Source organism: Gorilla gorilla, chromosome 15 (genome assembly GCF_029281585.2).
Source record: "Gorilla gorilla gorilla isolate KB3781 chromosome 15, NHGRI_mGorGor1-v2.1_pri, whole genome shotgun sequence".
Lineage (NCBI taxonomy): Eukaryota > Metazoa > Chordata > Mammalia > Primates > Hominidae > Gorilla > Gorilla gorilla.
The window spans coordinates 23,564,536-23,590,000 of NC_073239.2; the positions used below are offsets into that span (position 1 = coordinate 23,564,536).

A 25,465-nucleotide genomic window follows, 5' to 3' on the forward strand; every position below is an offset into this window, starting at 1 on the left:
TTAGCTAGGCGTGGTGGTGCACACCTATAATCCCAGCTACTCAGGAGCCTGAGGAAGGAGAATCACTTGAACCTGGGAAGCAGAGGATGCAGTTAGCCAAGATGGCACCACTGCACTCCAGCCTGCATGACAGAGCAAAATTGTCAAAAAAAAAAAAAAAAAAAAAGGCCTGGCTCATGCCTATAATCCCAGCACTTTGGGAGGCCGAGGCGGGTGAATTACTGGAGGTTAGGAGTTCAAGACCAGCCTGGCCAACATGGTGAAACCCCATCGCTACTAAAAATACAAAATTAGCTGGGCGTGCTGGCGTGCACCTGTGATCCCAGCTACTCGGGAGGCTGAGGCAGGAGAATCGCTTGAACTCGGGAGGCGGAGGTTGCAGTGAGCCGAGATCATGCCACTGCACTCCAGCCTGGGCGACAGAGCAAGACTCTGTCTCAGAAAAAAAAAAAGGGAAAAAGAAAAAGTACAAATCGAGTGAACCTTGAAAATATATGTATAGATGAGGTATCTGCATGGAAGACAGAGAGAGAGAAAGAGAGAGTTCTACATGGAGGAGGAAAGATGGTAATAAAAGGAAGGCATCTTCTGTATAAACAGCTGTTTCTCCCTTCAGTGAAAAATGGTACTGAAAATAAGCCCAAAATGGACACAGAAGAAAGCCATCTGAAGCATCTCTGAGTATGATTTGTCTGAACATGCATGCACAATTATTAGCACAGGCAAATCGGGGTTTGAGACTCAGGGAAGTCAACTATTACCAGCAAAACAGCAGTTATGCATTTACTTTGGGGAATGTAATTCCAGATATCTCATATAATTCACTGAAAATATTAGTGATTCTCAATTAAATCTATTTAACTCTGTAAAATAAATTCTTATTCTAAAATAATTTCATTTTCTAAAACTTTATTGGTTTAAGCAACATAAGAAATGTGAAACTGCACACCTGTGTCAGCAATAAACTCTCTACCCCTATTTCTATGTGAATTCTGCCAGGAAGGAAGCAATACTGAGAATAGTTTGCTCTCCAAGAATTTCTTCTACCCAGTCTTAAATATGAATAGACTTAATATTACATCAATTGTGTTACTCTAAGGTTATTTCATTCTAAGAGAAAAATGCTCTACTTAAAAATCTAACTCTTCAATCTCTTTCTTAACTGATACCTGACTTTCTACCGTTTTTGGAAATCCGTGGTTCACATGTGGGTTTTTTTGTTTGGTTTTTTTTTTTTTTGGTTTTGTTTTTGTAAGACATTAATGTATACATTACCAAACAATTCTAATTGATTCATTGCTCTGACATTACCATAGATGGTGATGCAGGCACCTCTCCAGGGGAGGAATCTTCTCAATATTTTGGAAGCCAATTTAAATGCATTCTCCAAACCCAGAATAAAGAAGAGAATTGGAGCTTCTTCCATTTTATTTCTAAGCCCAGAATCAAACCAGAAATACTTGCATATTACGAAGGAAAATGTGTTCAATTAACTCTATCCTTGGGTCTGTGAAACAAATACCCATCTAATATATCCCTGATTGTCCGCAGTTCCGTCAGGCAAGTAATAGAACTATACGTATTTTCTTTTTCTTTTTTTTATTTTTATGTTTGTTTATTTTTATTTTTATTTTTTTTGGAAACAGTCTTGCTCTGTTGCCCAGGCTGGAGTGCAGTGGCGTGATCTCAGCTTACTGCAGCCTCCACTTCCCGGGTTCAGGCGATTCTCCTGCCTCAGCCTCTGGAGTAGCTGGGACTATAGGCATGTGCCACCACGCCCAACTAATTTTTCGTATTTTTAGTAGAAACGGGGTTTCACCATGTTGCCCAGGCTGGTCTCGAACTCCTGAGCTCAGGCAATCAGCTTCCCAAAATGCGAGGATTACAGGCGTGAGCCACTGCACCCGGTCATATATGTATTTTCAATAAGAATTCTGGCAGGGAAAATAAAAACTCTATTTCATATAAATTGAAGCCAAAAGGGGCAAAAAAAAAAAAAAAAAAACCCTTACTGCAATGTTTTGAGCAAAGCAACACTGACTCACTTTAAAACACTATTTAAGGTACTAGAAACTGTAATTAAATCAAGTCTTGAAAGTGCTAAGCAGAAGAAAAGTGTTAATTAGTAAATTAGTAAAAATACCATTTTTAGAGTGCAAAAGCTTTCTTTTACACTTTCAAACATTTACAAAAAACAAATTCTTGATAAGGTGCAATTTGGAGTATTTATGGAAGCTTGATTTTATGCTTTGTTAAAAGAAATTCACAGAACCTTTTATCCAATGAGCTCTCTGCTCTGTCAAATACATTCCTCCTCCAACAAAGTAGAATATAAAATAGAATATAAGGCATTACAGAGAAAATTTAAACACAGGAAACAGGAAAGAGCATTCCTGGAGAGAGCAAGCACTGGCAGTACAGTCAGCTGACAGGAACTAATAATTTCCAAAAGGAAATCAAGGTATCCACATAGCTCACTCCTACATCTCCTTCACAACTATGCTCATTGTCACCCTTTCAGCAAGGCCTCTTCTGACCACCCCATTTTGAATTGCAAACCTGACCCCACCTCTAGGTCTTCCTAGCCCACTTTCCTGTTTATTGTTATCTCTGTAGTACTTATCACCTTTTTATGTATTCTATAATTGACCTATTTGTTTAGTGCCTGCTACCTCCACAGGACAGTAAACACCACAAGGGCCCATACCTTTGCCTGTTTTACCCACTGTTGTATCCCCACGATGCCTAGAATGTTGCCTGGTACCTGGTAGGTGCTCAATAAATCTTTATACAAATGAATAAGCCTCATCAAGCCTCACAAAGTCCTGGATATTTTTCTACTTGCCTTTCGTAATGGATGTAGAAAAACTTTTTGTAGAATAAAAATATCACACACCAAAAATAGTTCTTGTAAAGTTATAGACATTAAAAAGAAATAAATATTCTGTCATATATATTCAGCTGAAAATACTTTTTTGTAGTAACACATTGCTTTGGATTAATCAGATAAAGATGAAAGTCAAGAATTTTGCCAACAGTGTTTCTTGCTAACATTACTCAGTTATGCCTTTCAGCTCAATATACTGTATATGAAGGATATCTTGTTAAAACAACTGTTGGAGGCAAGTCATGTCGTATCAGCTACACTCTATACCCTATGGGAACTCAAATGGCCCAAAGTCTATGTTAATATAATCTTGCTGCTCCGTTGAGCTAAGGCAAAAATCACAGTTTTTCAGTGACATGTAAGCTTTCATATAAGTACCACATTATCTATATGACTTCCAGAAATGAAGGAAAGCTGTTCTAAGGATTATGCTGAATCAATTTAGGAAGGTAAATATCGTTAACAAATACCATAAAATAACCTAATAAATGATTGCAATCTCTATTTATCAACTAACAAGAAGTCTATACTCTTCTTTATGTAATTGGTAACATAGTATCTATGGGAAAATAAAATGCCCCTGCCCAAGGGCTCTAGGTGGCTTTTCAGCAAAAAGCTCTTTACTTCCTTACACAGAATTTCCCATGCAACACGCTAAGCAATTCCACGACCCTCCTGTCCTTTTTCTTTGGGGTGTGAGGTCTTGTTTATTTCCTTATCAACCTTTGTTTATTATAAATTTGTCTGATCATAAAAAATAAAGACCCGTGTTTTCAGGTTTTGTGAGAGGGCTGAGGGAAAGGTCAAGATAGAAATACAAGATGGGTTTTTTTCTTAATACTACTTCAAGCCTGGTGATAAATAATGATGGAAAATGCAAAAATACATATTATTTACAAAAATTGTATTATGATATCAGTGGGTAAGAATTTTAAAGGCCGATTCTGATTGTTATAAAAACAGACACATAGAATTGAGAATGATCTAAAAACAGTTTAATTTTTTAATATAATCCAATCTCCAATCCTACCAATGAACAAAATATGAAACCAAATCTTAAAATGTTAGAACTTAAACTACATATTCTTATGGACTCAGAAAATACAGTTTACTGAAGATTTCCTAAATTTTAACATTATTTATGAAAATTCATTATATGACTATCTCCCTAAACAAATATTTTAAAGAAGTTAAATTACGATTTTAAGTTCTCCCTCTTTTGCCAGCTCAATGGCCTAATACGAAGCATACAGGAGGCAGTTTTCTAAGCGTTTCTGTTGACTAATAGAAGCTGCTATAAAATGTGTTCTAGCAACTTGCAGATAACTGCCAGCCAGGCCAACGACACTGCTAATCTCAAGAGAATCAAGTACTAGTTATGCTTTGGTAATATCAGCTTTATCAGTTAATATAAGAGAGAAAACGCAGCATATGTAGGACTTACTTTATAAACAAACATCATGAAGAACTTTAATGGTACAATAGATGTGAAATGAAAAATAAAATATAAATTGCAAAAATAACTGAAATGTTTTTAAATGATGCAAGCTAAGATACTTAACACATTGCTAATAATATAATCCGCTTACATTTCAGGATACTCATGCTCATATTATTTAAAGTCACCTAACATGACGAAAAATATAGAGGGACCCTAAGAAAATCCTGTTAACCAAGATATTTTTAAGAAATCAAACATTATTTCTAACAATAAGTATAGTAAGTGTGAACCTCACTTGTAAGACCTTAAATTGTTTAAGTCAGAATTCCTACAAAAACTGGGTTGATGCTGAGATTCTGGTGTTACAATATTCAACATACTCTTATGATTTAAAAGATAAAAATCTACTTTCTATACAATGGAACACCTTTCAAGAAGAGCTTATATACTGAAGCAGAATATAAAGCATAGTATTTCAATTACAAGTTCTAAGGAAATGATGACTAAAATAGGATTTATTTTTCTTCCTCTGTATCATCTAATGGAGGTAGAAATCAGGTTAATAAGAGTGTGAATCTTGTCGTTCATAATGAACAGTTCCGAAAAATGTGATGAAACACCTCTTCTCAATATGGTAGCTAGCAGAAAATGCATACTAATCACAGAAGTTGGTTCTGCTTTTAGCAAACACATTTACATAGCTATTCCCATGTAGGGATGGGATCTGCCTTTAAGAAAGAAAGTGTTGGCCGAGCGCATGGCTCACACCTGTAATCCCAGAACATTGGGAGGCGAAGGTGGGCAGATCACCTGAGATAGGGAGTTCCACATCAGCCTAGCCAACATGGTGAAATCCCATCTCTACTAAAAATACAAAAATTAGCTGGGCATGGTGGCACGCACCTGTAATCCCAGCTACTCAAGAGGCTGAGGCAGGAGAATCGCTTGAACCTGGGAGGCGGAGGTTGTAGTGAGCTGAGATCATGCCACTGCCCTCCAGCCTGCGTGACAGAGCAAGACTCTGTCTCAAAAAAAGAAAGAAAGAACGTGTTATTCCTGCACCATCACCCACAACATGCATGTGTCATGTCTGATTGGTACCTTAATGCACAGGCAGCATTCACTAACAAATACAAACTTGAAAGTCATCTGTTTGATATCACTAGCTTATGTTATATATACCTATCCTATAACATTAACATGTATTTGTTTCCTATATAGTAGGATATGAATTAAATGTTGGCTATTTCTTATAATAATCCATCTGCAGAAACATTTCTGGCTGCCTATTCAAGCCCAACAATGTTCACTATCTCATAAGTTCTTCTTGGTGCTCTATCAATAAATATAATTTTAAAAAGTACTTCCTGATTGAATCCTGCTGAAGCATGTAGGTAATCACATAAACCACAGCCAGCATACTGGGACTAGAACAGTGGTCCTCAAACTTTCCAGTCAGCAAATCACTTTCACAAGTCAGGAGATGACATGATGCCTCTACCCCACCCCATGTTCATACAATAGCCCTTAAAAATAAAACACGAAACAATCTATGCCTGTGCAGATAAAAAATTTATATAGTCTCCTCACTTTATGATTATCACAAAAGCCTGTAAGCTGGCCTCTCTCTCTCATCCACTCCATGCAAACACAGAGGTTACAAAAATCCCACACATTCCATTATTCTTCGGCCCAAACACTTCAGCATATTGAAACTAAATAAAATGTCGAAATCAAATTCCTCTCTTCTTCTTCAAGACTCCGTATGCCTAAACCCTTTCCAGTCAATCCTGAATAGAAATTGTTTCCATCTTTTGTTTGTCATGTACAGATGTGGCTTGTTCATTACCTTGTTCATTCACGGGCCAGCTTTAAGTTCCAACTTTCCAAGAAGAGACCCTCAATTCTCGACAGCCACAAATAAGTTTGCTCTCTGGACTTGTACAGAACTGAAAAACTTAGGCACTTCTTAAGGCACTTCACCTGTCCCATCTTGTATAAAAAGCACTTGCCACCCTCTATCTCCTTGCCCTGATTTAATTTACTGTATACTATAGAGTTCTACCTTTTTAAGTCCACATGTATCTGCATAATGTCTGCTCCCCTCAATTTAATATAAACTCTATGCCATAGGAACTGGAACTTAGTAGGCATTCACTAAATATTTATTAAATCAATAAATTATATGCCTCATTGCCCCACTGGCATGCAACCTCTTTGAGACTGAGGATGCCTACACTTTCCCAAAAGGAGACAATAAATATTTCCTTGATAAATGAGTGTTTGTTCCTGAACTAAACCAAATGACTTTCAAAATGACCACATCCTCCCTCAACATATTCCATTTTCCCCAAATAAAACACGACCAATTTGCCCAGTGATTAAAATGGAATATTAAAACCCAGCAGTGATGGCATCACCATCATTTAAATAATGCTTGCCTAACCCATTTTATTTTCTGTTAGGGTACAAACATAATAAAGTAAAAAAAATTTTTTTTAAGTTCTGGCAACTATTAGGCAACTTTAAAAATTATATATATGTATATTTTTCTTATAAATAAAATACCAAAAATATGGGTCACAAGTCGACATGAAAGCACACTATGTACTAAGGTTACTGTCCCAGAGAAAGAGAGACTAGATGTTGAATTCATTACCTATAATTTCAAGGAAACCAAAGGCCTAAAAGTGCCAGCTCTGCTAGACACCAGGCTATGTGGGCAGGTTCCCACGCAGCCCTGCCAGTTCCACCCTGACCCACAGCATCCCCTGCTATTTTGCTTCTAAACAAAGATTTATGTCAAATTATGTTCTACTTTTGTGGTGTAGCAAAATATCCATTCAGGGTTATGATGGGACCACCTAACAAATGTTCATTTGGAATCTAATCCAAATTAGATCCTGGGTTCCCTAGGGAAAGAGGCAAGGACAGTAGCCCACGCTGTTCTTTAACTGGCAAAAGCTTTCAGTGTATTTCTATTGTAAAGAAAAATTCACCTTTGTTAAATTACATTTTCATGTTTATGTTTTTCATGTTCATATTATAGGTTGATCTAAATTTCAAAATATAATACAGTAATTTCTAATACACTGCTCTGTGATAATACTAGAACAACTGAAGTTATTTTCTAAATGAAATTTTAAATCACGTCCTTTTCCAAAGGAAGTGTGGTTCCCATAAATTAGTCTAGAATATTATTAAAAGAAAGAATATTGCTATTTGCCACTGTTATTTAAAAGCAAAGTTGACACTTTTAAAAACACAGAATCTGGCCAGGCGCAGTGGCTCACGCCTGTAATCCCAGCACTTTAGGAGACCAAGGCAGGCGGATCACCTGAGATCAGGAGTTTGAGACCAGACTGTCCAACTTGGTGAAACCCCATCTCTACTAAAAATACAAAAATTAGCTGGGCGTGGTGGTGCACATCTGTAATCTCAGCTACTGGGGAGGCTGAGTCAAGAGAATTGCTTGAACCTGGGAGGCGGAGGTTGCAGTGAGCTGAGGTTGCACCAATGCCCTCTAGCCTGGGTGACGGAGCAAGACTCCATCTCAAAAAAGAAAGAAAAGAAAAAAAACACAGAATCTCTTCTTCAGAAATTTGATGGAAACATGTCATTTACAGCTCTAACTAGCATGACTACTTTGTATTTTTTCATTTGAATAATTTTCCAGAATAAAATTATTATTCTTTATTGTGGGGCTGTTACCACTTTGACTAGGTTGTATAAATTTAACACTTAAGTGATACATAAAATTAAGACTCCATCCAGCACACTGGATATAGATTTTGTCACTTTTGTGGTTCGTATATGCTAAACAGTAAATGTTGCAATTATATATTTAAAGTGCCATAAAATGCTTACCTTTTTACCCACTGCTCTAGAATATGGGTAGGAAGGATGTAGATTAGCTTTGTTTTAATAATCTTAATGATTAGTTGTTTTGATGATCTTAATTATTGAACATAATTATCTGAATATTATTTCTATAGCTCAGTATGATTAAAAGTCTCAATTAAAAGATTTACTTAAAATCTTTGGCTTATGAAAACGTTTTGGAATTGCCTACTTGACTACTGAATTAAGTTTCTCCTAGAAATGCATAAGCAGCGTAATCATGTTTTATCTGTGCCTTTTTATGACCATGTAAGTGTTATTTAGAAATATTTGAGAACAGAAAGCTGTTCTTTTCCATGCAACCTCATTTATGCCTTTTAACAAGTTCCATGCATATTATTTGATGGTTGCTCAAAAGTATTAATCATGATGATAATAGTATTGTTCCTAATGATGATAAACCATTAATTTATCATGAGGTTCAATGAATCACTTGACAAATCATGTATGGACCAACCTCCTGGGTAAATGTGTCTTGGGGGTAAGTTGTACCCATAGGTAGCGTAGAACAAACCTAGGAAAACTGATAGAGGCTCAAATTACTTATTTTCAGTACATACTAACAAGACCAAAAATTTATCCTCAACCTGCCACACATCTCTAAGTTCCTTATTAGAAAAAGGTTTCTGAACCTGGATAAAAAGGTAAAAGCACCCAGTGTTAAACACTTCAAAAAGTAATTATAAACACGCTTTAATATATTTATACCTATATCGCACAAAGTCCCTCAAGCATTCTTTGTGCCTTACCATCTTAAATATTTTGCATTAATATTGTGCTAAACAGTCAGCATTTTGTTCACTGGATAGTTGTAACTAGTCCAGCAGTACATGAATACAGGCCCATGTGCAGAACAAAGAATGCAATCTCAGCTTTCAAACTAGCAGCTTGGTGCTCTGACCCCTACGCCATGTGCTATGATCATGAGTGATGGTGCTGTTCTGACTCTACGCTACTTTCAAATAATGATCCACAAAGTTAATCAAAAGGGCTTCCCTGTTCAATATTTACCTGTTACTCATTGACAGCCACTGTCTGCACTGCCATCTAGGACGTATAGGATGGGATCAGTAATACTGAGCTCAAACAGAACCTGAGTGCCTCACACAAGTACCAGGCACAATGAAAGCAGAATTAAGCTGCTCTTCAAACTACCTCTGACACTAAAGATGTCCGCATGAGTTCCACAGTAGCAATGCACTGCTCTTTCCTGGATTTGGAGGCCATATAGTTGCTGATAATAAGAGGGATGAAAAAAACAACAACTACATGAAAGAAAAAAAAAGAAAGGAGATATTAGGTAGCAAAATATAAACATGGAGGAGAAAAATAGTAATTTCCTGTATTTGGTCAAAAAAATAATATTCCCTCCTTGATGTGATCTCCTTGCTTTTATGTACTAGGAGTCATATCTATCCTGAAAATTATTTTTCTCATTTTAATACACATTCAACATTTTAAGCTAAAAAATAATAAGAAAACATTGATCTTTTTTATGTGTTAGAGATTTAAATGCTGTTTGCCAGTCTGTCAATCAAAATGTGCCCAGAAGGGTTACTGCCCAGCTTCCATGTCCACCTTCAAAAAGAGGCACGTAATCAGACTAATCACAATGCAATTCTCTGTCATTTTTAAACTATCAACTAGAGAGCAAGGCTTACTATGAGACCTTATTATTCACATTCATTAACCAGGTAACTTGACAGGTTTTGAACATGGGTAGTTACAGGGGTGAAAAGTCACTCTAAATGTTAAATCCTCTTTTAGCTATTTTTTCCACAGCACTAACTTTTTTGAGTTAGTAGTTGAGTACTTAGTATGCACTTCCAGGGGAAGCATTTTTCTAAGCATTTTACATGTATTAGTTCATTTAATCCCTATGGAAAATCCTAAGAGAAAATCCTATGAGATACTATCACCAGCATTTCACAAATGAGAAAGGTGGGAAACAGGCAGCTTAAGTAACTTGTTCAAGATCACCCAGCAAATAAGTAATGGAACTAGGGTTTGAATACATCCGTCTCCATCATAGCCTGCACACTTATCCACCACACTGACATTCTCCTATTGCATTCCGCACTGCTCAGATGCAAGGCAATCATTGGCCTTTAATGAGTACCTTTTTAAAAGTTTGTGGACTGAATAAATGAATAAATATCTCTAAGGAACTTGCAATGTTATTGAGAAGATATTATCCATACATACACACAGCCTCTTACCATTTAACTTTTATAAGTTTTTGTCATGCTTCATCTCTAAGTTTACGAGGGAAAGGTACTTATTTGCATACATGTGATTGAGTGCCACCACATGCAATACAAAGTCAATGATACATTAGTATTTAATCTTGGATTCAATATTGACTTCTCTCTCTCTTCTTTATCCACTCGTCTTGGTACAAATCACACCTTGATTATGCTGATAGCCTCTGAGCTAAGTCCCCTGCTTCCACCCTCAGCCCCCTGAAGCATATGCTCAGCCAGTAACTAGACTGATACTAAAATCAGTTAGGTCTCATTTCTCCTCAATTCATAATCCTCCCAAGACTCTGTTTCGAGTGGAACAAAAGCCGAAGTCCTTCCCTGGCCTGCCAGCATCCCGTGTGCTGTTACCTCCCTGACCTGTCTCCTGCTACTGTCCTCCTTGCTCACTCAGCCCCCACCACACTGGCCTCCCTGGTGTGCTTTGAACACATCAGGAACTCTTCAGTGCCTTTGTAGTGGTTGTTCATTCTACCTGGAATGTTTTCGCCTGGCTATGTGAATGCCTAACTCCCTCACTTCCTTACAGTCATTGCTCAAATGTCATCTTTCTTTTAATGGTCACCATCTATTATAACCACAATGACTCACTTCTACCCCAGGACTCCTAAATCCTTCTTAACCTTCTGTATTTTTGTTCCACTGCACTGACTGCCATGTAACAGACTATATGATTTCCTTCATTTTTAACATCTGCTGTTTAGTGGCTGTTTCTAATGCCATCCAACTTTGAGAATCATCCAACTTTGAGAACAGAGATTATGGCCTTTGTCCACTGATATATACCAATCAATAGTTCCTGGTTATAGAAGGTACTCAATTAATGTGTTAAGAGAAGAGAGAAACCACTGTGGATAAAACAAGGTTAGAAAGACTTTACAAAGGAGCAAGCAAAGGCAGGGACTTAGTGCATGTGTTGTGCCTAACAAGAATGAATGGAAATGTTTCATGGACGGAGCAAAGAACTCGCTCTGAGAAATGTCTGGTGTTATAGGGAGGCCGAAAGGCAGAATGGAGCTACACTGGTAAGTTCTAAACACTAAGCTAAGATTACAGACAGCTTGACGTGAGATGGAGCAGTCAGTGATTTTGAGCAGGAAAATATGTTAGAAACAGTATTTCAATCTGGTAACTATTTATGAAGCAGCCCAGAAAGGAAAATCTTTGCATTCCCTAGCATGGTGCTTTGCATAGAGCAGGACTCAAGTATTTATCTGAACCAAACTGAGTAAGATAGGAGATAAGAACACTAGTTAGGAGACTGCAACAATCTAGGCTGAAATAATAGCTTGAATTAAGGGGATGTGAAAAGAAGGGAAGTTTTAAAAGAAAATATGCTACTAAAAGAATATTTGAGACAAGAGAGAGGCAGAATAAAAGATAATGTCAAGAATGAGACTGAATTACTATATAAATGAAGATAAAGCAAAAGAAGTGCAAGGTAGGAGAGGATCTTTCTGGGGAAGACCCCAAGTTCGATTTTGGAGTAATGGTGGCACTGTCCTGGAGAAGGCCCTAAACTGGAAGATGAAAGAGGTCTTAATCTGTGGGCCAGCCAGGTTACACCCGAGCTGTGTGAAATACTTCGAATCACTTAACCTCTGTAATACAAGGGCTTGTTTTTGTTTTTCTCCATGTAAAACAGACAAAACACAGTTCACTAGGTTGCTTTGAGGATTAATTGGGAATGCTCATGGGAGTGCTTACAAGCTTGTTGGTCATTACATGTGGAGATTGTTGTGAGGTGAAACAATGCAAAGGTCAAGTAGTTTGAAAATAGAAAACTAGAGTTTGGAAAGAGGGCTTAAGATTAAAAGTTGACATTCATCCATTTCTATGTGATAACCACAGTGTAAGGACAGATGAAATCCCCAAGGGGGAGACCTAATTGTCCCATGCTGGAGAGTACACAGCTTTACACTCACAGGACACTGGTTGTATGTTCTTTAAATGACTGATGTTCAAATAGGGCAAACCTCAATTTTTCTATGGGCATGGCTTCAAGTTCCTTAGGGTCTTCTTCTTTTGCAGAAATAGATTTCAACAGACCATCCTCAAATAGAGGATGGATGTTTTTCTAAGGTAAAGTGTCATCCTGCTCCAAGGGACCCTGTCATCCAGTTGAAAAGGGGAGAACTGCTGGGCCACACAGACTGGAGAGGGTCTCCAATAGTTAGTTACCAGATTGCACCTCATTAGCTGTGTGAACTGAGCAATGTGCCTGACCTCTCTGAGTTTCCACTGTCTTGAGTGCAAACTCACAATAATATTGTCTATTTCAAACATGGTTGCTTGGGTTAATTACAATAATGCTTGAAGACCACAGCACCCCATATTTGGAGAATGTTCTTTCCTTTTCTCCGGATTTCAGCTGTATCAATTACTGCAGCCTATGCAGTCTATGCATAACTGCACGTAGAAAACCAGCCAACACAGAAGTAGGAATGGAGCCCCTGAAAGGTAACTTCACCGTCATGAGTTAATGCTTCTGTTGTCCCAGAAGGATCAACTTAGCCTCACAATAAAAGGCCCTGGCATCAAAGAATGTTCCCTTTTGACGGCAGAATAAATGTGGCTATAGTCATTCTCCTGTCTCTATTTCAGAGTCTTGCATTCTCAGGACACTCTGTACCACAGCAAACATTTATGTCCTGCAAATTTCTCCTGAACAGACCCAGTAAAGGTATTTGTGGTACAAGTGAACCAAACTTGCCACCAGACCCTTGTAAAAACATACTCTACTTAAAATCTGCTGGCCCATAATTTTAGTTTTCTAGTCTTCTCTTCCCTGAGGCATTTCCCAAGTACCATGATAAATTAAAAAATAAAAAACACAACATTCTTTATTCCTACCAGCATCATATAAATTGTTACTACCTCTGGGCAAGCAGCATTCAGAAAAGAGGGTAAACAATCTTGCTATCAGATGAATGTATTGACCATGAATTTGACAAGAGTTCAGGAATGCCCTCGACCTTCCATCCTCATCTCCGCTGGATGTTTCTCCAAACCTCTCCTTTTAAAAGGGTGGTGCCATGAATACCATTGTTTTCACTGATAGCAATTCAAGACTTAGAACACCTGATGAATTTCTCCAGGGGATGAGAAGCGGAGCTGCTGCTTCTCATTTTCTGCTTGTGAGCCATCAGGCAGTTAAGGGAGTCTCTGGAAAAGCACGCTGCTTCCCCTGGAAGTGAGCAAGGATCTCCCCTACAATTACGTAAAATGCATTCTTCACCAAGACATCCAGATGGTGCCTCAAGCACACAGGACAGGATGCTTTGTGCCCAACCAAGCCATGCTCATTCAATTTTACTCCTAAAACAGTTTTTCAAGTGGAGTTGAAGAGGGGAAGCAAAGAGAAGAATCATCAAAAAGACTGTATACCTTCCAGTGTCAAGGCCAAGGCATGCAGTTGGCTGTCATTCACTGTAAGCACCCCTGACAGGCAATAGTCAGGAAAATGATGCTGTTATGAAAGCTTATGATGGTTGAAATGCAAGTAATGAGAATTGCTAGTAAGAGAAATAGGCCTCTTCTCATTGGTAACACATGAGAACAAGCAAAGAGCAAGGCCCAGAGATCCTTTATAACTGGGTTCAGGGAGGGACACGGAAATTAGGATTTAAATAAGATGTGGTGATAGTCTATTTAACCACATAAATCCCAAGCACCCAATTCCAAAGAATTCTCAAATTGATATACGAATCACAATGTCTCAAATTTGCCAATGAAAAAATAACCCAACACTGCTTCCGTTGCATGCTGGTCACTAAATCAAAATCCTCGAAGGACCCAGCCCTCTCTCTGCTTTAAGAACTGGACCTAAACATCTCAATACTAAACACAGTAAATAAAATTATTTTTAAGCAACCTAGAGGATAATGCAGCAGACATAATATGTGACAGGATGAGTTTGGAAAGCAACCAGAAAACTCCATCTAATCGCTTAACTTTTCATACATGGATGTATCTGACCTAAAAAAGCCATGTTTCTTTAATCCACCATACCCTTCTCACCACACCTTTCTCACCACTAGCTTCATTCTATAACTGCAAAACTATTTCCACATTTAAATGTGTACTATGTCTAGATAAAAATAAATATTAAGGTGGTACGGAAAGATTTTTCTGCTGAAAATCCTATCACTAATGAGTATATCACTAGTTCTCGCTTGAATTTAAATTCAAACAAATTCTTTTGAAAACAAAAGTGCTAAAAATCCTGAATTTCAATACCAACTACACCAGGAAAAATATAAGTGTCACATCAAAAAGGAAATCTCTGTGGAACAGTTTCTCTATGGAAACTGACCATGTAGCTTCCAGCTTCCCCCAAATAAGCTGCTCATATACAAATTAGAACACCTCGTCCCAGACATTTCCCAGCCGTGTCAGGTGCGGATGGATTCACAAGAAAATACCTATATACCTGGATATACATCTATAAGAAGTGTTATTCATAGAAACACACACCATTGTATAGAAGACTACAAGGATAGCCACCAAATTGTTAACAGTGGTGATCTGTGGGTAGGACAATTACAAAAACATTGATGTTCTTTCCTTATGCTTACCTGTGTTTTCTAAGTGTTCCAGAATGAAAATGTACTGCATCTCTACTCAAAAAGAGCTTTTGCAAGGGAAGAGGATAAACGTCATGAGGTAACTAATCTAGGACTACTCCCCCTCCCCGCCCACCACTCACCAACCCAGAAACATGACATTGGGCCTGGTGAAAGAAATTCCAAGAATATTCCCTCAACACAAGTTGAAGGCCCACCAAAGCCTGCTCTGTGAGCTCCAAGGTAACACAAATCCAAGGCCATTTACAGAGCAGAGGACAGGGAATTCCCTAAATCAACAGAAAAACATATGGAAATAAAAGTTATGAGTAGGGTAAAGTGGAAACCATAATTTCGTTCCTTTGTTGCTGGTAGGACAATTAAGGGAGGTATATTAATTGTTCATCTTCTCATTAAAAGAGATGTCTTGCTGCATATTTTTCTTATTGTAAAGATACTGCTTATATACTTTTTAAATAATACAGATCATAATACTGTGTTTTTTGATAATATGTATTTTTCATAAGGAAAATTATACTTTTAAAATTTCCTAAACTTATAAAATTTTCTCATGTACGAAATTAATTTCTTTTAACAGATATCCTGAATAGTCACTAAAATTCACAATGATCTCCTTTAAGGCAATACTGTACTTTGGTGTGAAAATGGAATTTCTCATTTATATTACATAAAGCATAGTAATAAACAACAACTATAACACATAATTCAGCGTGTGTTCCTTTTGGAACTTTAAGTTCTTCAACATCTCCATAGTCATTATGACTTTTCTTGCTAGTGGTTGAATGCTTATAATTTCCATTTTGCAGATACTAATTCTGCGAGGTTAACAGTTCTATAGTAAGTTAGATGAGCAACAAGGTAGTACTCATTTAGTGTATGTTTACTATATGCCAAGCACCATGATTAGTGTTTTTATGGTTTAGACCTTAGGTTCTGAAGTCAGATAGCCTGAGGTCTAATGCGGAGGTCAGCAAACTTCTATAAATGGCCAGATTGTAAATATTTGCAGCTTTGTGGGCCATATGGTCTCTGTCACTACTATCAACTATGCTATTATAGCATGAACGGAGTCACAGACAATACCTAAATGGTTATGGATATTTTCCAATAAAACTGTATTTACAAAAATGGAGGGGGATGGGGTAGATTTGGCTAATGGGCCCTAATTCAGTGATACTAATCCTAATTCCACCACAAATGAATGGGTATGGCCTTGTTCCAATAAAACTTTACAAAAACTGGGGGGTTGGGGGTAGATGTGGCTAGTGGATCATAATTTGCTGATACTAATCTTAATTCCACCACATCCTGCCTTCTTAACCTTGAGTTAGTTCTGTCAGCTCTGTAAGCTTCTGTTACCTTATCTGTAAAATGTGGTAATAATCATACCTAAGGCATAAGTTTATTGTAAGGATTTTTTTTTTTTAATGTATGTTAAACCATTAGCCCAGTGCCTGACGTTGGCATCTGGTAAAAGATCAGTAATGTTAATTATTATCACCATCCTAATCATCACATTCATCCTCAAAACAACCTCTGAGGTATTGTTTTGCCCCTACTTTTAGAGATAAGCAAACAGAAGCTTAAAGTTAAGCAACTTAGTCACTGTCCCACATGTAACAGATAATTGTGGGGCTAGGATCAAAGCCAGATCCATTTCCAAGAGATTTAACCACCGCTAGCAATGACTAAACATTACTGCATGGACTTAATTGTTTAAAATAGCTTGCTCACAGTCAAAGAACAAAGCATAATTATTACACTCTAATGCATAAACTAAGTCCAAAGATTCACTAAAGACACATTTGTAAACTCAATACACAGAAGAAGCTGTTCATAAGGTAAGGAGAATTTACTAAAACCACAGTTTAAGTTTGCTGTAGTATTTTTAAAGTCTGGACACAAGCACATTAGTATCACTGACTTTCTGAAACCACCTGTTAGCGATTTTTGAACGCCGCTGTTCAACAGCGTGCCCACAAAAGGCTCATTGTGGTGCTGCACCTCTCATCTTGACCTTTACTTTCGTTCTCAAGTTTCTAGAGGTCACATGCACACTGCAGGTGTGTCACCAACCAATTATTTTCAAAAATCTAGGTAGTCACTTCTCTCATAATGAAAATAAACACTCCGGTGAAACCAATTAATATTCTTTCATTCTAAATCATGCTGCCTGCGCCTATCCATTTTTACTCTCTGGCATTTGTTTATCTTGAATTACAAGTGGTCTGTGAGGAGAAAGGCAGAGGTGAAAACCTCAAGCCAGGAAAAGCAATGAGTTTGCAGACAGATCCTGAACCGGATTTCACATTGGGAGAGTCCTTCAAGATATTTATCAATAAAAAACAACTTTAAACTAGCAAACACCACAATTTCACATTCCTCCTTTTTTTTTTTCTTTTTTTTTTTCCATAGGTGGGAATTGAACAATGAGATCACATTCCTTCTTGCAAAGCAAGTTACAAGAGTTGTGAAACAAAGAAGAGGAGAGGAAGCTATGGAACACTCCCACAGCAGCCTCAGGCCTAATCCACCTCCAGGGTAATTCTTCTCGAAGATGCAGTCTCTGTCACACTCCTGAAAACTCCTGCCAGGGCTCTCCCAGGATGGCAGTCCTCTGGGATCTGAGGCCTCTGCTCTCCCTTCCTCTCCAGCCTCACCTCCTGTCACCGTTCCCCAGCCCTCCACTTCTGCCTGTACTCTTTGCAATTTGCCATACCAGAAATGCCTTTTAGCCCAAACCATTACCTCGGGTTCCCTCCCAAGCTCAGATAGCTCCTCCTCCACCATGAAGACCTTGGGCTCCCTGCACTATTAACAATGGCCCCTCTGTGGTGCTGCTTCCATAGTTGACACTTATTTCTCCTGAGGCACCGCTCCAGGCAGAATGTCAATTACTTATTGATATCTCAGTCTTCTAAGCTTCTAGAGAGCAGAGGTTTTCTTAGTCACCTCTGAATAAGTCAGTTAGTGTAGAAGAGTTGGTGTAGAAAAGCACCTGACCCGTGGGTGATGATTAAAATATATTTGTTAAATGAATGAATAAATTCGCTCACTTCTAGGCTAGTCTAGAATAAGCCCTAAATAATACACTTTCATGCCATCCACATTACCAACATATGCTACTTCAAGTCATTTATAGGCAAAAGCATTGGTGTGATGCTAAAATTAACTGGGAGAAACCACCAGAAACCATGCTGAAGTCTGAAAGGCATGATGTGGAAATTAGAATTCATTTGGATATCGAAAGGCTTGAAGCAGTTCTTGCTACAAAGTTCAATGTCTGTTTAACATGTTTAACATTAGAACTCTTTATGAAGGTCATTTTATATTTCTAACTCTTCTCTCAATTCTTTGTTATTTACTGATCCTAACACAACTGGCATAAGTTGTTCTATTGTGCAGGTGAGGGGAAGATGACTGTATAATAGCAATCAGTCAATCAGGTTAAACAACCAGCAGAAGAATTCACTCCTGCTGCTGGAGCCTCTGTGACCTTTCCCTTTTCTTCAGCATAGGTGACCATCTTCCCCCCAGCAGAATCCCTGACAAGGCGCCTGTCTTGTTCGCCTTAATTGGGATAACACGTGAAAGTGGTTAGCACTCTGTCTTGTACAAAAGAGCTGATAAAGACTGGCACGTTCCCTCCTTCTTCACTCATTCTCCTCTTCTCTTCCCTGGAACTTGTTAATTCCTTCCCTCTTTTGGGTGTGAATCCAAACCCACGCTTCTTGGCCAAGGCCAGCCTTAACACTATATACTGAGTAGAGTACCCACATTCTGGATTTGTATTTTCAGGAAGAAAGAAACTTTCCTCTAGCCCCAGATGAATTTATCCAAGCCCTGTCATGGTGTCTGAAATTATTCTATTAGAAAAAACTACCCATTTTCTTGAATTTGTTCACCTGGAGTTGCTTATGAAAAGGCAAATCGTCCTGAGAACAGTAACACCATCAGTTAACAACACCTGATCTGCAATGAGGGCGACAGACAATCACAACTCTGTGCAGATGAGGCACAGGTTTGAAACACTAACCAGGTATCCAGGTGGAATGAATTTCACAAAGGAGAAAAAGGGGCTTGGAAAAGGATGGGGTTCCAAAGGATGGAAAAGACAGCTAAACAAAGACAAACTTTACAATTTTGCCAATGGCCTCTTCTGCTTTCAATGACAACTGTCTAAATCCATTACAAACACCTTCTCAATCAGGGCTTCTCAATCTTGGTTACACTTGGAGTCTAGGAATCCTGGATTAAACCTCGTTGTTTAAAATAGGTACTGCCATGCCTATTACAATGGCATAGCACGTGCTCAATAAACGTTAGTAATTGAAACTGCCATCTCAGACTCACTCCATCTTTTCTAAATACGGGTGAACGGACTGTTCTTGGCTTTAAAGACACCCCACTCTTCCTCAAATCCCTCCATGGCAGTGTCCAACTATATGGCTGAATTGCAACCTAAGTTTTGAAGCTACAAACACCTAGCTCAGTTGACTCTTTCCTACTTATCTTTCCTCACTATCTCATATTCTTCTTAATACAGGTGATTTCCTTTGAACTTACTACTACTATTCCATCTCATGTCTATGAATATTTTATTTCCTCTGACTTACCCAATATTTTCTTTCAAGTTCAGGCCAGGAATCCAGTACTTTTAGAGGCTGAGGTGGGAGGATGGCTTGAGCCCAGGAGTTCGAGACCAGCCTGGGTAACAGAGTAAGACCTTGTCCTCTACTAAAAACAAAACAAAAAAGCCAGACATGGGGGCATGCACCTGTAGTCTTAGCTACTCGGGAGCTTGAGCCCAGGAGTTCGAGGCTGCAGCGAGCTATGATTGCACCACTGCCTAGGCAACAGAGCAAGACCCTGTCTCTAAATAAAAAACAATAAAGTTCAAAGTTATAGTTAGTATGGAAGGGGTGTCTTTTCTCCTATTTTAGACTATGCTACTTTTACTTTTGTATTTGAAAATATTTTTATAAGATTGACAACTGTTTTAATTTGAAAAGAACTTTTGCATCTTCCGATGAAATCCACTACTTTACAGATGTGTTTGCGAAAACACAGAGACATTATTGTAAACTGTAAAAGACCACTAAAAAGGAAAGGAGGGGTCTGAGGCCCAAAATTTGTAATACTTAGCAAAATAACTGCCTAACTTAAAATGATACAATTTGTAAAATATTTACAATATGATGTGTATTTTTTAAAACACTATATACCTACCCTTTACCAAAGAACCTGATCTCACCAATTAAACTTGAAATTTTAAATTGAAAGTATAATAAGCATTTAACAGAAGTTAGAGTAACTATTACTATTATTTGGAACTAATTATAGACCTTTTAAAATAATCACAGGTTTTATATTCCTGCTTGTTTTAAACTTTCATTATTGAAACAATTGTCTAATCATTTAAATAATTACCAATAAAATCTAAATGCAACATAGAAAATAATGTCTTTAAATATGTAATTCACAATAACTATAAAACCATAGAATTATAGTTGGAACAAATATGAGCAATGACATGCTGGTACATGTTTAACAATCACTTGGGGCTTAGAGAGCACCAGAATTGCAATATTTTCCAATTTCCATGGTGCAAATACTTTCTGCAACTTCAAGTTACTAACGTGAGGCCAGAACTAACAAAGTGAGAAAGAGGTGCATACAATTGACTCTCACAAACCCATCCAAGTTGGCTCTAGCACATCCCTGAATATGAGAGACCAAACAGCGTAGCCTCTTCATTCCTGAACCCTTTTCATAAGACTGACCATTTCTTTCTTTATAATCCAGTGTACCCTGAACACAAAGTGACAACACCGATATATTATTCTGTTTATACATTTACCTACTCACTCTATTACAGTGGCTTCCATTCTTTTTGGATATGAAACACAGTAGAAACACATATTACTTCATGATCTACCCAGTAAACACATATGTGTAGTTATATGTACACATACACAAATATGAAACTAAAAAGGGAGCCTCACAAAATAAGACACATTCTTACTGAAATGCAATACAATAAAATTTTCTGTTCTCTTCCATTTCATTTTTAAAATTAGGATCTTGATCCACTAAATTGGATACATATCCAACTGTTTGAATAGTAACCAAGAGTTAGAAAAACGTTGCTGTAATAGACTATAAGCTCATTGAAGATTGGATGATATGTCATTTGTCTGTATCTATTCCTATATCTACTAGTAATTACTGAGGCCCAAGGAGATTAAGTGACTTGCCCAAAGATGCACCTGCTTTCATGGATAACAATCCCTCCAGGCAAGTGATAATTCACACCACAGAATCAGGAAATTTATGGTTTGACACTGAAAGCTAGAGGATCTTCCAAAACAGTTACCCCTTCACCAGAAATTGATGTAGAAATGTTTTTAAAATTGTACTAACTCCATCATTGATAAAAGTGTAGCCCTTTACTCACTGCAGCCCTGTGACCCTGACTGTTTGCCTACATCTCCCTACTCTTGATAATATTCACCCAACAAGAGTGTGGAAAAACTACCCATGTTTTTTACAATACTATCCATGTTTTTTTTTTTACAATACATTCCAATCTTCTAGGGAAAGTAGCTATATAAATGCTGATGAGTAATAAATATATAGAATAAACATACTCCTTATATAATATATATTAACACCAGCTTTCTAATAAACAGAAGCCAAAAACTTAATTGGAGAAAATAGGAAGATAAAATCGGAATACCCGGCCTTTTCTCTTCAGTGTGCTTGTGTACCACATGCTTTTTTATAGGTGCTATTAAATGTACACTATAGTTTCAAGACAATTCAGATAAGCATCTTCACTAAAATACACAACACCATTAATCATCTCCATGACAGTGCTCCAATTTAACATCTTGGGGATTTCCTCCCCTTCTTCATCATTTATTTGCCAATATTTCCTTGTTATGAATATCCCCCTAGTGACTTTCCCTGGCAGTCACAGCTGTGCTGCCTACTGTGTCTACCTTGACTACAAATAACACCAATTCTTTAAAAAGCAAGCCCTTGAGATGATTCCTACAGCTAGAAGGGAAGCCTTACTATGCGCCAAATTCCTGGTGGCCCCATCCGGGCTCCTAATTGACAAATCTCAGCCTCTAAGCCAATAGTAATTTCAGACCCGTGAAACTGACTTAATTATAAATAAACAACAGTTGATTGTTGATATGCACTTATTTGAATGGTCAGTAATCAAATCCTGCTTTAATTTGGTCCTTAAAGGACCCCCTTCTTATACAACAAAAGGATTTTTCAAAGTATACAACAAATCCACAAATCACTAACAAATTACAGAAACCTGGCCACCAAGAGCCACAATAAATGACTCACAGATAACAAAGAATTTTTTAAAATGATGATCAGTAACAATTCTGCATTATAATTATACCAGTTCTGATAAAACTAGTAACACCATCTAGACAGTGAAATATCAATAAATAAAGCCAGAGATAACTACATGTATATAGTAAAGACACAGTGATGCAGTCACCTAAACCATGCTAGGTAGGGAACAGCCCCAGCTCCATCCAGTATCCACTTTGTGTCTGTTTCAGAGAGCAGCCTTCACAGCCACCAGAATTTCTGATCTTTTTAAAAATGGAAACCATGAAAGAAAGTGCTCTACAACCAGTTGGAGGAGTAAATGAAAGTAGGACTCACCAGCTTGCATTCACAAAGGATTTTTAAGGAAAAAAATGGTATTGTTGTTCAATAGTCACACTACTACAAAAGAAGTTAAGAGTATGAAGACAAAAACACAACAAAGTATATTTGCAAAGTATATCCAGAAAACATAATGCCTTCAGTGGAATTACGTTTACATTACTTTACATTTTCCATAGGAGAATTTAATTAAAGGTTAATGTTGCTTCAATCAATATTTCATAACTTTTATGGAAAGCATAAATTTCATCTTTTTTGGGAAGATTCCAATTGGATTACTGTTTTTGAAAAAAACTTTCTTCACAGCAAAAGCAATACAAGTCCAACTATGATATATTAAAATGCCATTTCCTCCCAGAGCAGAGTGTTTACTTCAGTGATAGTAACAACACCTCGTTACCCAAAGTGCAGATTCTGTTAAGTAATGGACAAAGCAAATGGCAGCAAAGACAGAGGACTCAACTTCAATTTAACTGTCCTGTAAGGTACATAGTAATTAGCTGCAAAGCTCTGAAATCTTAGCTAGCATGTTAAGTCTGCTACATGACAGTATAATTTGACTTCTTAAAGGATTATGCAAATTACAACTCATCATTCCATTACAGGATTGAAAAAAAGTGACAGCTAATTTATACATAACACACCTTTCAAATCCCTAAGATGCGTAGCACCTGTGCAATGTATTTTGCTGAGATTTTCTTGCATATAAGTACTTGTTTATTGCAATATAAAGAAGCTTACCTAAGAGCTTTAATACAGTCGTTAAAAAAAACTTTTAGACCACAATTTCAAAAAAATAAACATTTTTTTTCTGTCTTGATCTCAGAGGCAAATTGTTTTGGTTGTTTTTGTTTGGTTTGGTTTGTTGGTTTGTTTTTTTTGTTTGTTTTTCTTTCTCCCCCACTAAATTAGATAAAAAGAAGGTTTCAATACAAGGATATTTTTGAATAGCTGGCAACCACAAGCACTGATGTACGAGCCAGAAGGAAGACTCACAAAGATTTCAACATACTTCTGGTAGGTAGATTCACAGTAGATTCCGTCATATCTGTAGATTTTCCTACATTCTGATTGGTTGGGCAGAGGATGCTGGGCAGTTATTCTGTAGAGGCATCAAAAACAGATAGACATGACTAGAGATTCTCTACAGTCAACTGGAATGCAGGATAACAAGTATGTTGAAATTCAATATATTTTGCTTTTTACGCTTTTGAGCTCTACACACAATTGCAATGTGTACATACATTTTAGAACATTAACTTCCACTTTTAGAAAACTGCAGTCAGAGAAATGCAACTTTTTCAGTTCTTTATCAGGACAGTTTTGTTTTGTTTTTTTTTTTAAATCTCAGAGTCATAAAAGTGGAAGAAAAGAGACATAGGTCTAAACCTTAACTCACTCTTCAATTCCCATGATTATATTCTAAAGGAAATGTTAAAAACAAATGTCATTAGTGTTTTTGTTATAGGATTGTCATTAGTTCAATCATGCATTACTAATTGTAGGCAACTGTAAATTAGCTATAAAACCTTGGTCGAGTTAATATATTTTTCAGCTCTATTCAATTTATATAGAGTTTGCTATGGACTTATAAAGGAATGTGATTCAGCTTACAGAACTAAACCCAATTAGGGATGAAAACACAAGGAAGGCCGTCGGGAACACGGGTTAGATGTTAACAGGTACCTGAGATGAACTGATTACAGTGGCTCCAGGTTTCTTGGCAGTTAAGGCAAAAAGGGGAAAAAGCTTACACAATTTTCATCTGTATTACTTAAGCATATAAATTCATCTGAGACTCCTTGCATTATATAGACATAAAAATGCTGAGATGTTTTCTGACCATTTCCTTCTATCGAAAATCCCTTCATTCAGGGAAAAAAGTATTTAAAGAATCTATCATGTCATAATTTAGAGGAAAGTAATGCCATTTAATCAATACACAATATCAGTACGAGTACCAATCCTTTCGCTCTAATACCAGCGTATTAGAAAAGGTATAATGTCTAATCCTTAAGCCAGTAGATACTTAATATCTTCTTAATTATTAATTAAAAACGTGATGGATCATGCTACTTTATAAAAACTCAGATAAGGCCAGGTGCGGTGGCTCACGCCTGTAATCACAGCACTTTGGGAGGCCAAGGCAGGCGGATCACGAGGTCAGGAGATCAAGACCATCCTGGCTAACACGGTGAAACCCCATCTCTACTAAAAATACAAAAAATTAGCCGGGCGTGGTGGTCGGCGCCTGTAGTCCCAGCTACTTGGGAGACTGAGGCAGGAGAATGGTGTGAATCTGGGAGGCGGAGTTCGCAATGAGCTGAGATCCTGCCACTGCACTCCAGCCTGGGTGACAGAGCAAGACTCCGTCTCAAAAAAAAAAAAAAAAAAAAAAAAACTCAGATAAGTTTTTTCTAATTTCTGTGTTTCTAATTTTTTAAGTTTACTTAATATTTCATAAAGCCCAACATATTTAGTGACAACACTTTCAAATAATTTAAGTTCTACTTTTGAACTTTATTTAGCTGCATTAATAAGATTTTATTTAAACACATTCTCTGTGTTATATTCAAACTATATGAAGTATATATAGTTTATATATAAGGTATATGTATACTCAAATCTCTCATTAAATTCTGTAGGCCAACAGTTCTATTTATAATTAACCATTTACCCCTTGTTTAAG

General features: G+C 37.3%; 1 protein-coding gene across 11 annotated transcripts in view; it reads right to left on the reverse strand.

The window, feature by feature from the left end:
- Window positions 1–25,465, reverse strand: part of NPAS3 (neuronal PAS domain protein 3) — an 867,326-nt gene that overhangs the window by 722,450 nt on the left and 119,411 nt on the right. For 7 of the 11 annotated variants that reach the window (XM_055361312.2, XM_055361314.2, XM_063697703.1 and 4 more), the window contains exon 2: window positions 23,789–23,878. The exons of the other annotated variants lie outside the window; for them this stretch is intronic. In XM_055361312.2, coding sequence (XP_055217287.2) covers window positions 23,789–23,878 — 90 coding nt within the window. The remainder of the gene's footprint in view (window positions 1–23,788; window positions 23,879–25,465) is intronic. 11 annotated transcript variants of the gene reach the window in all.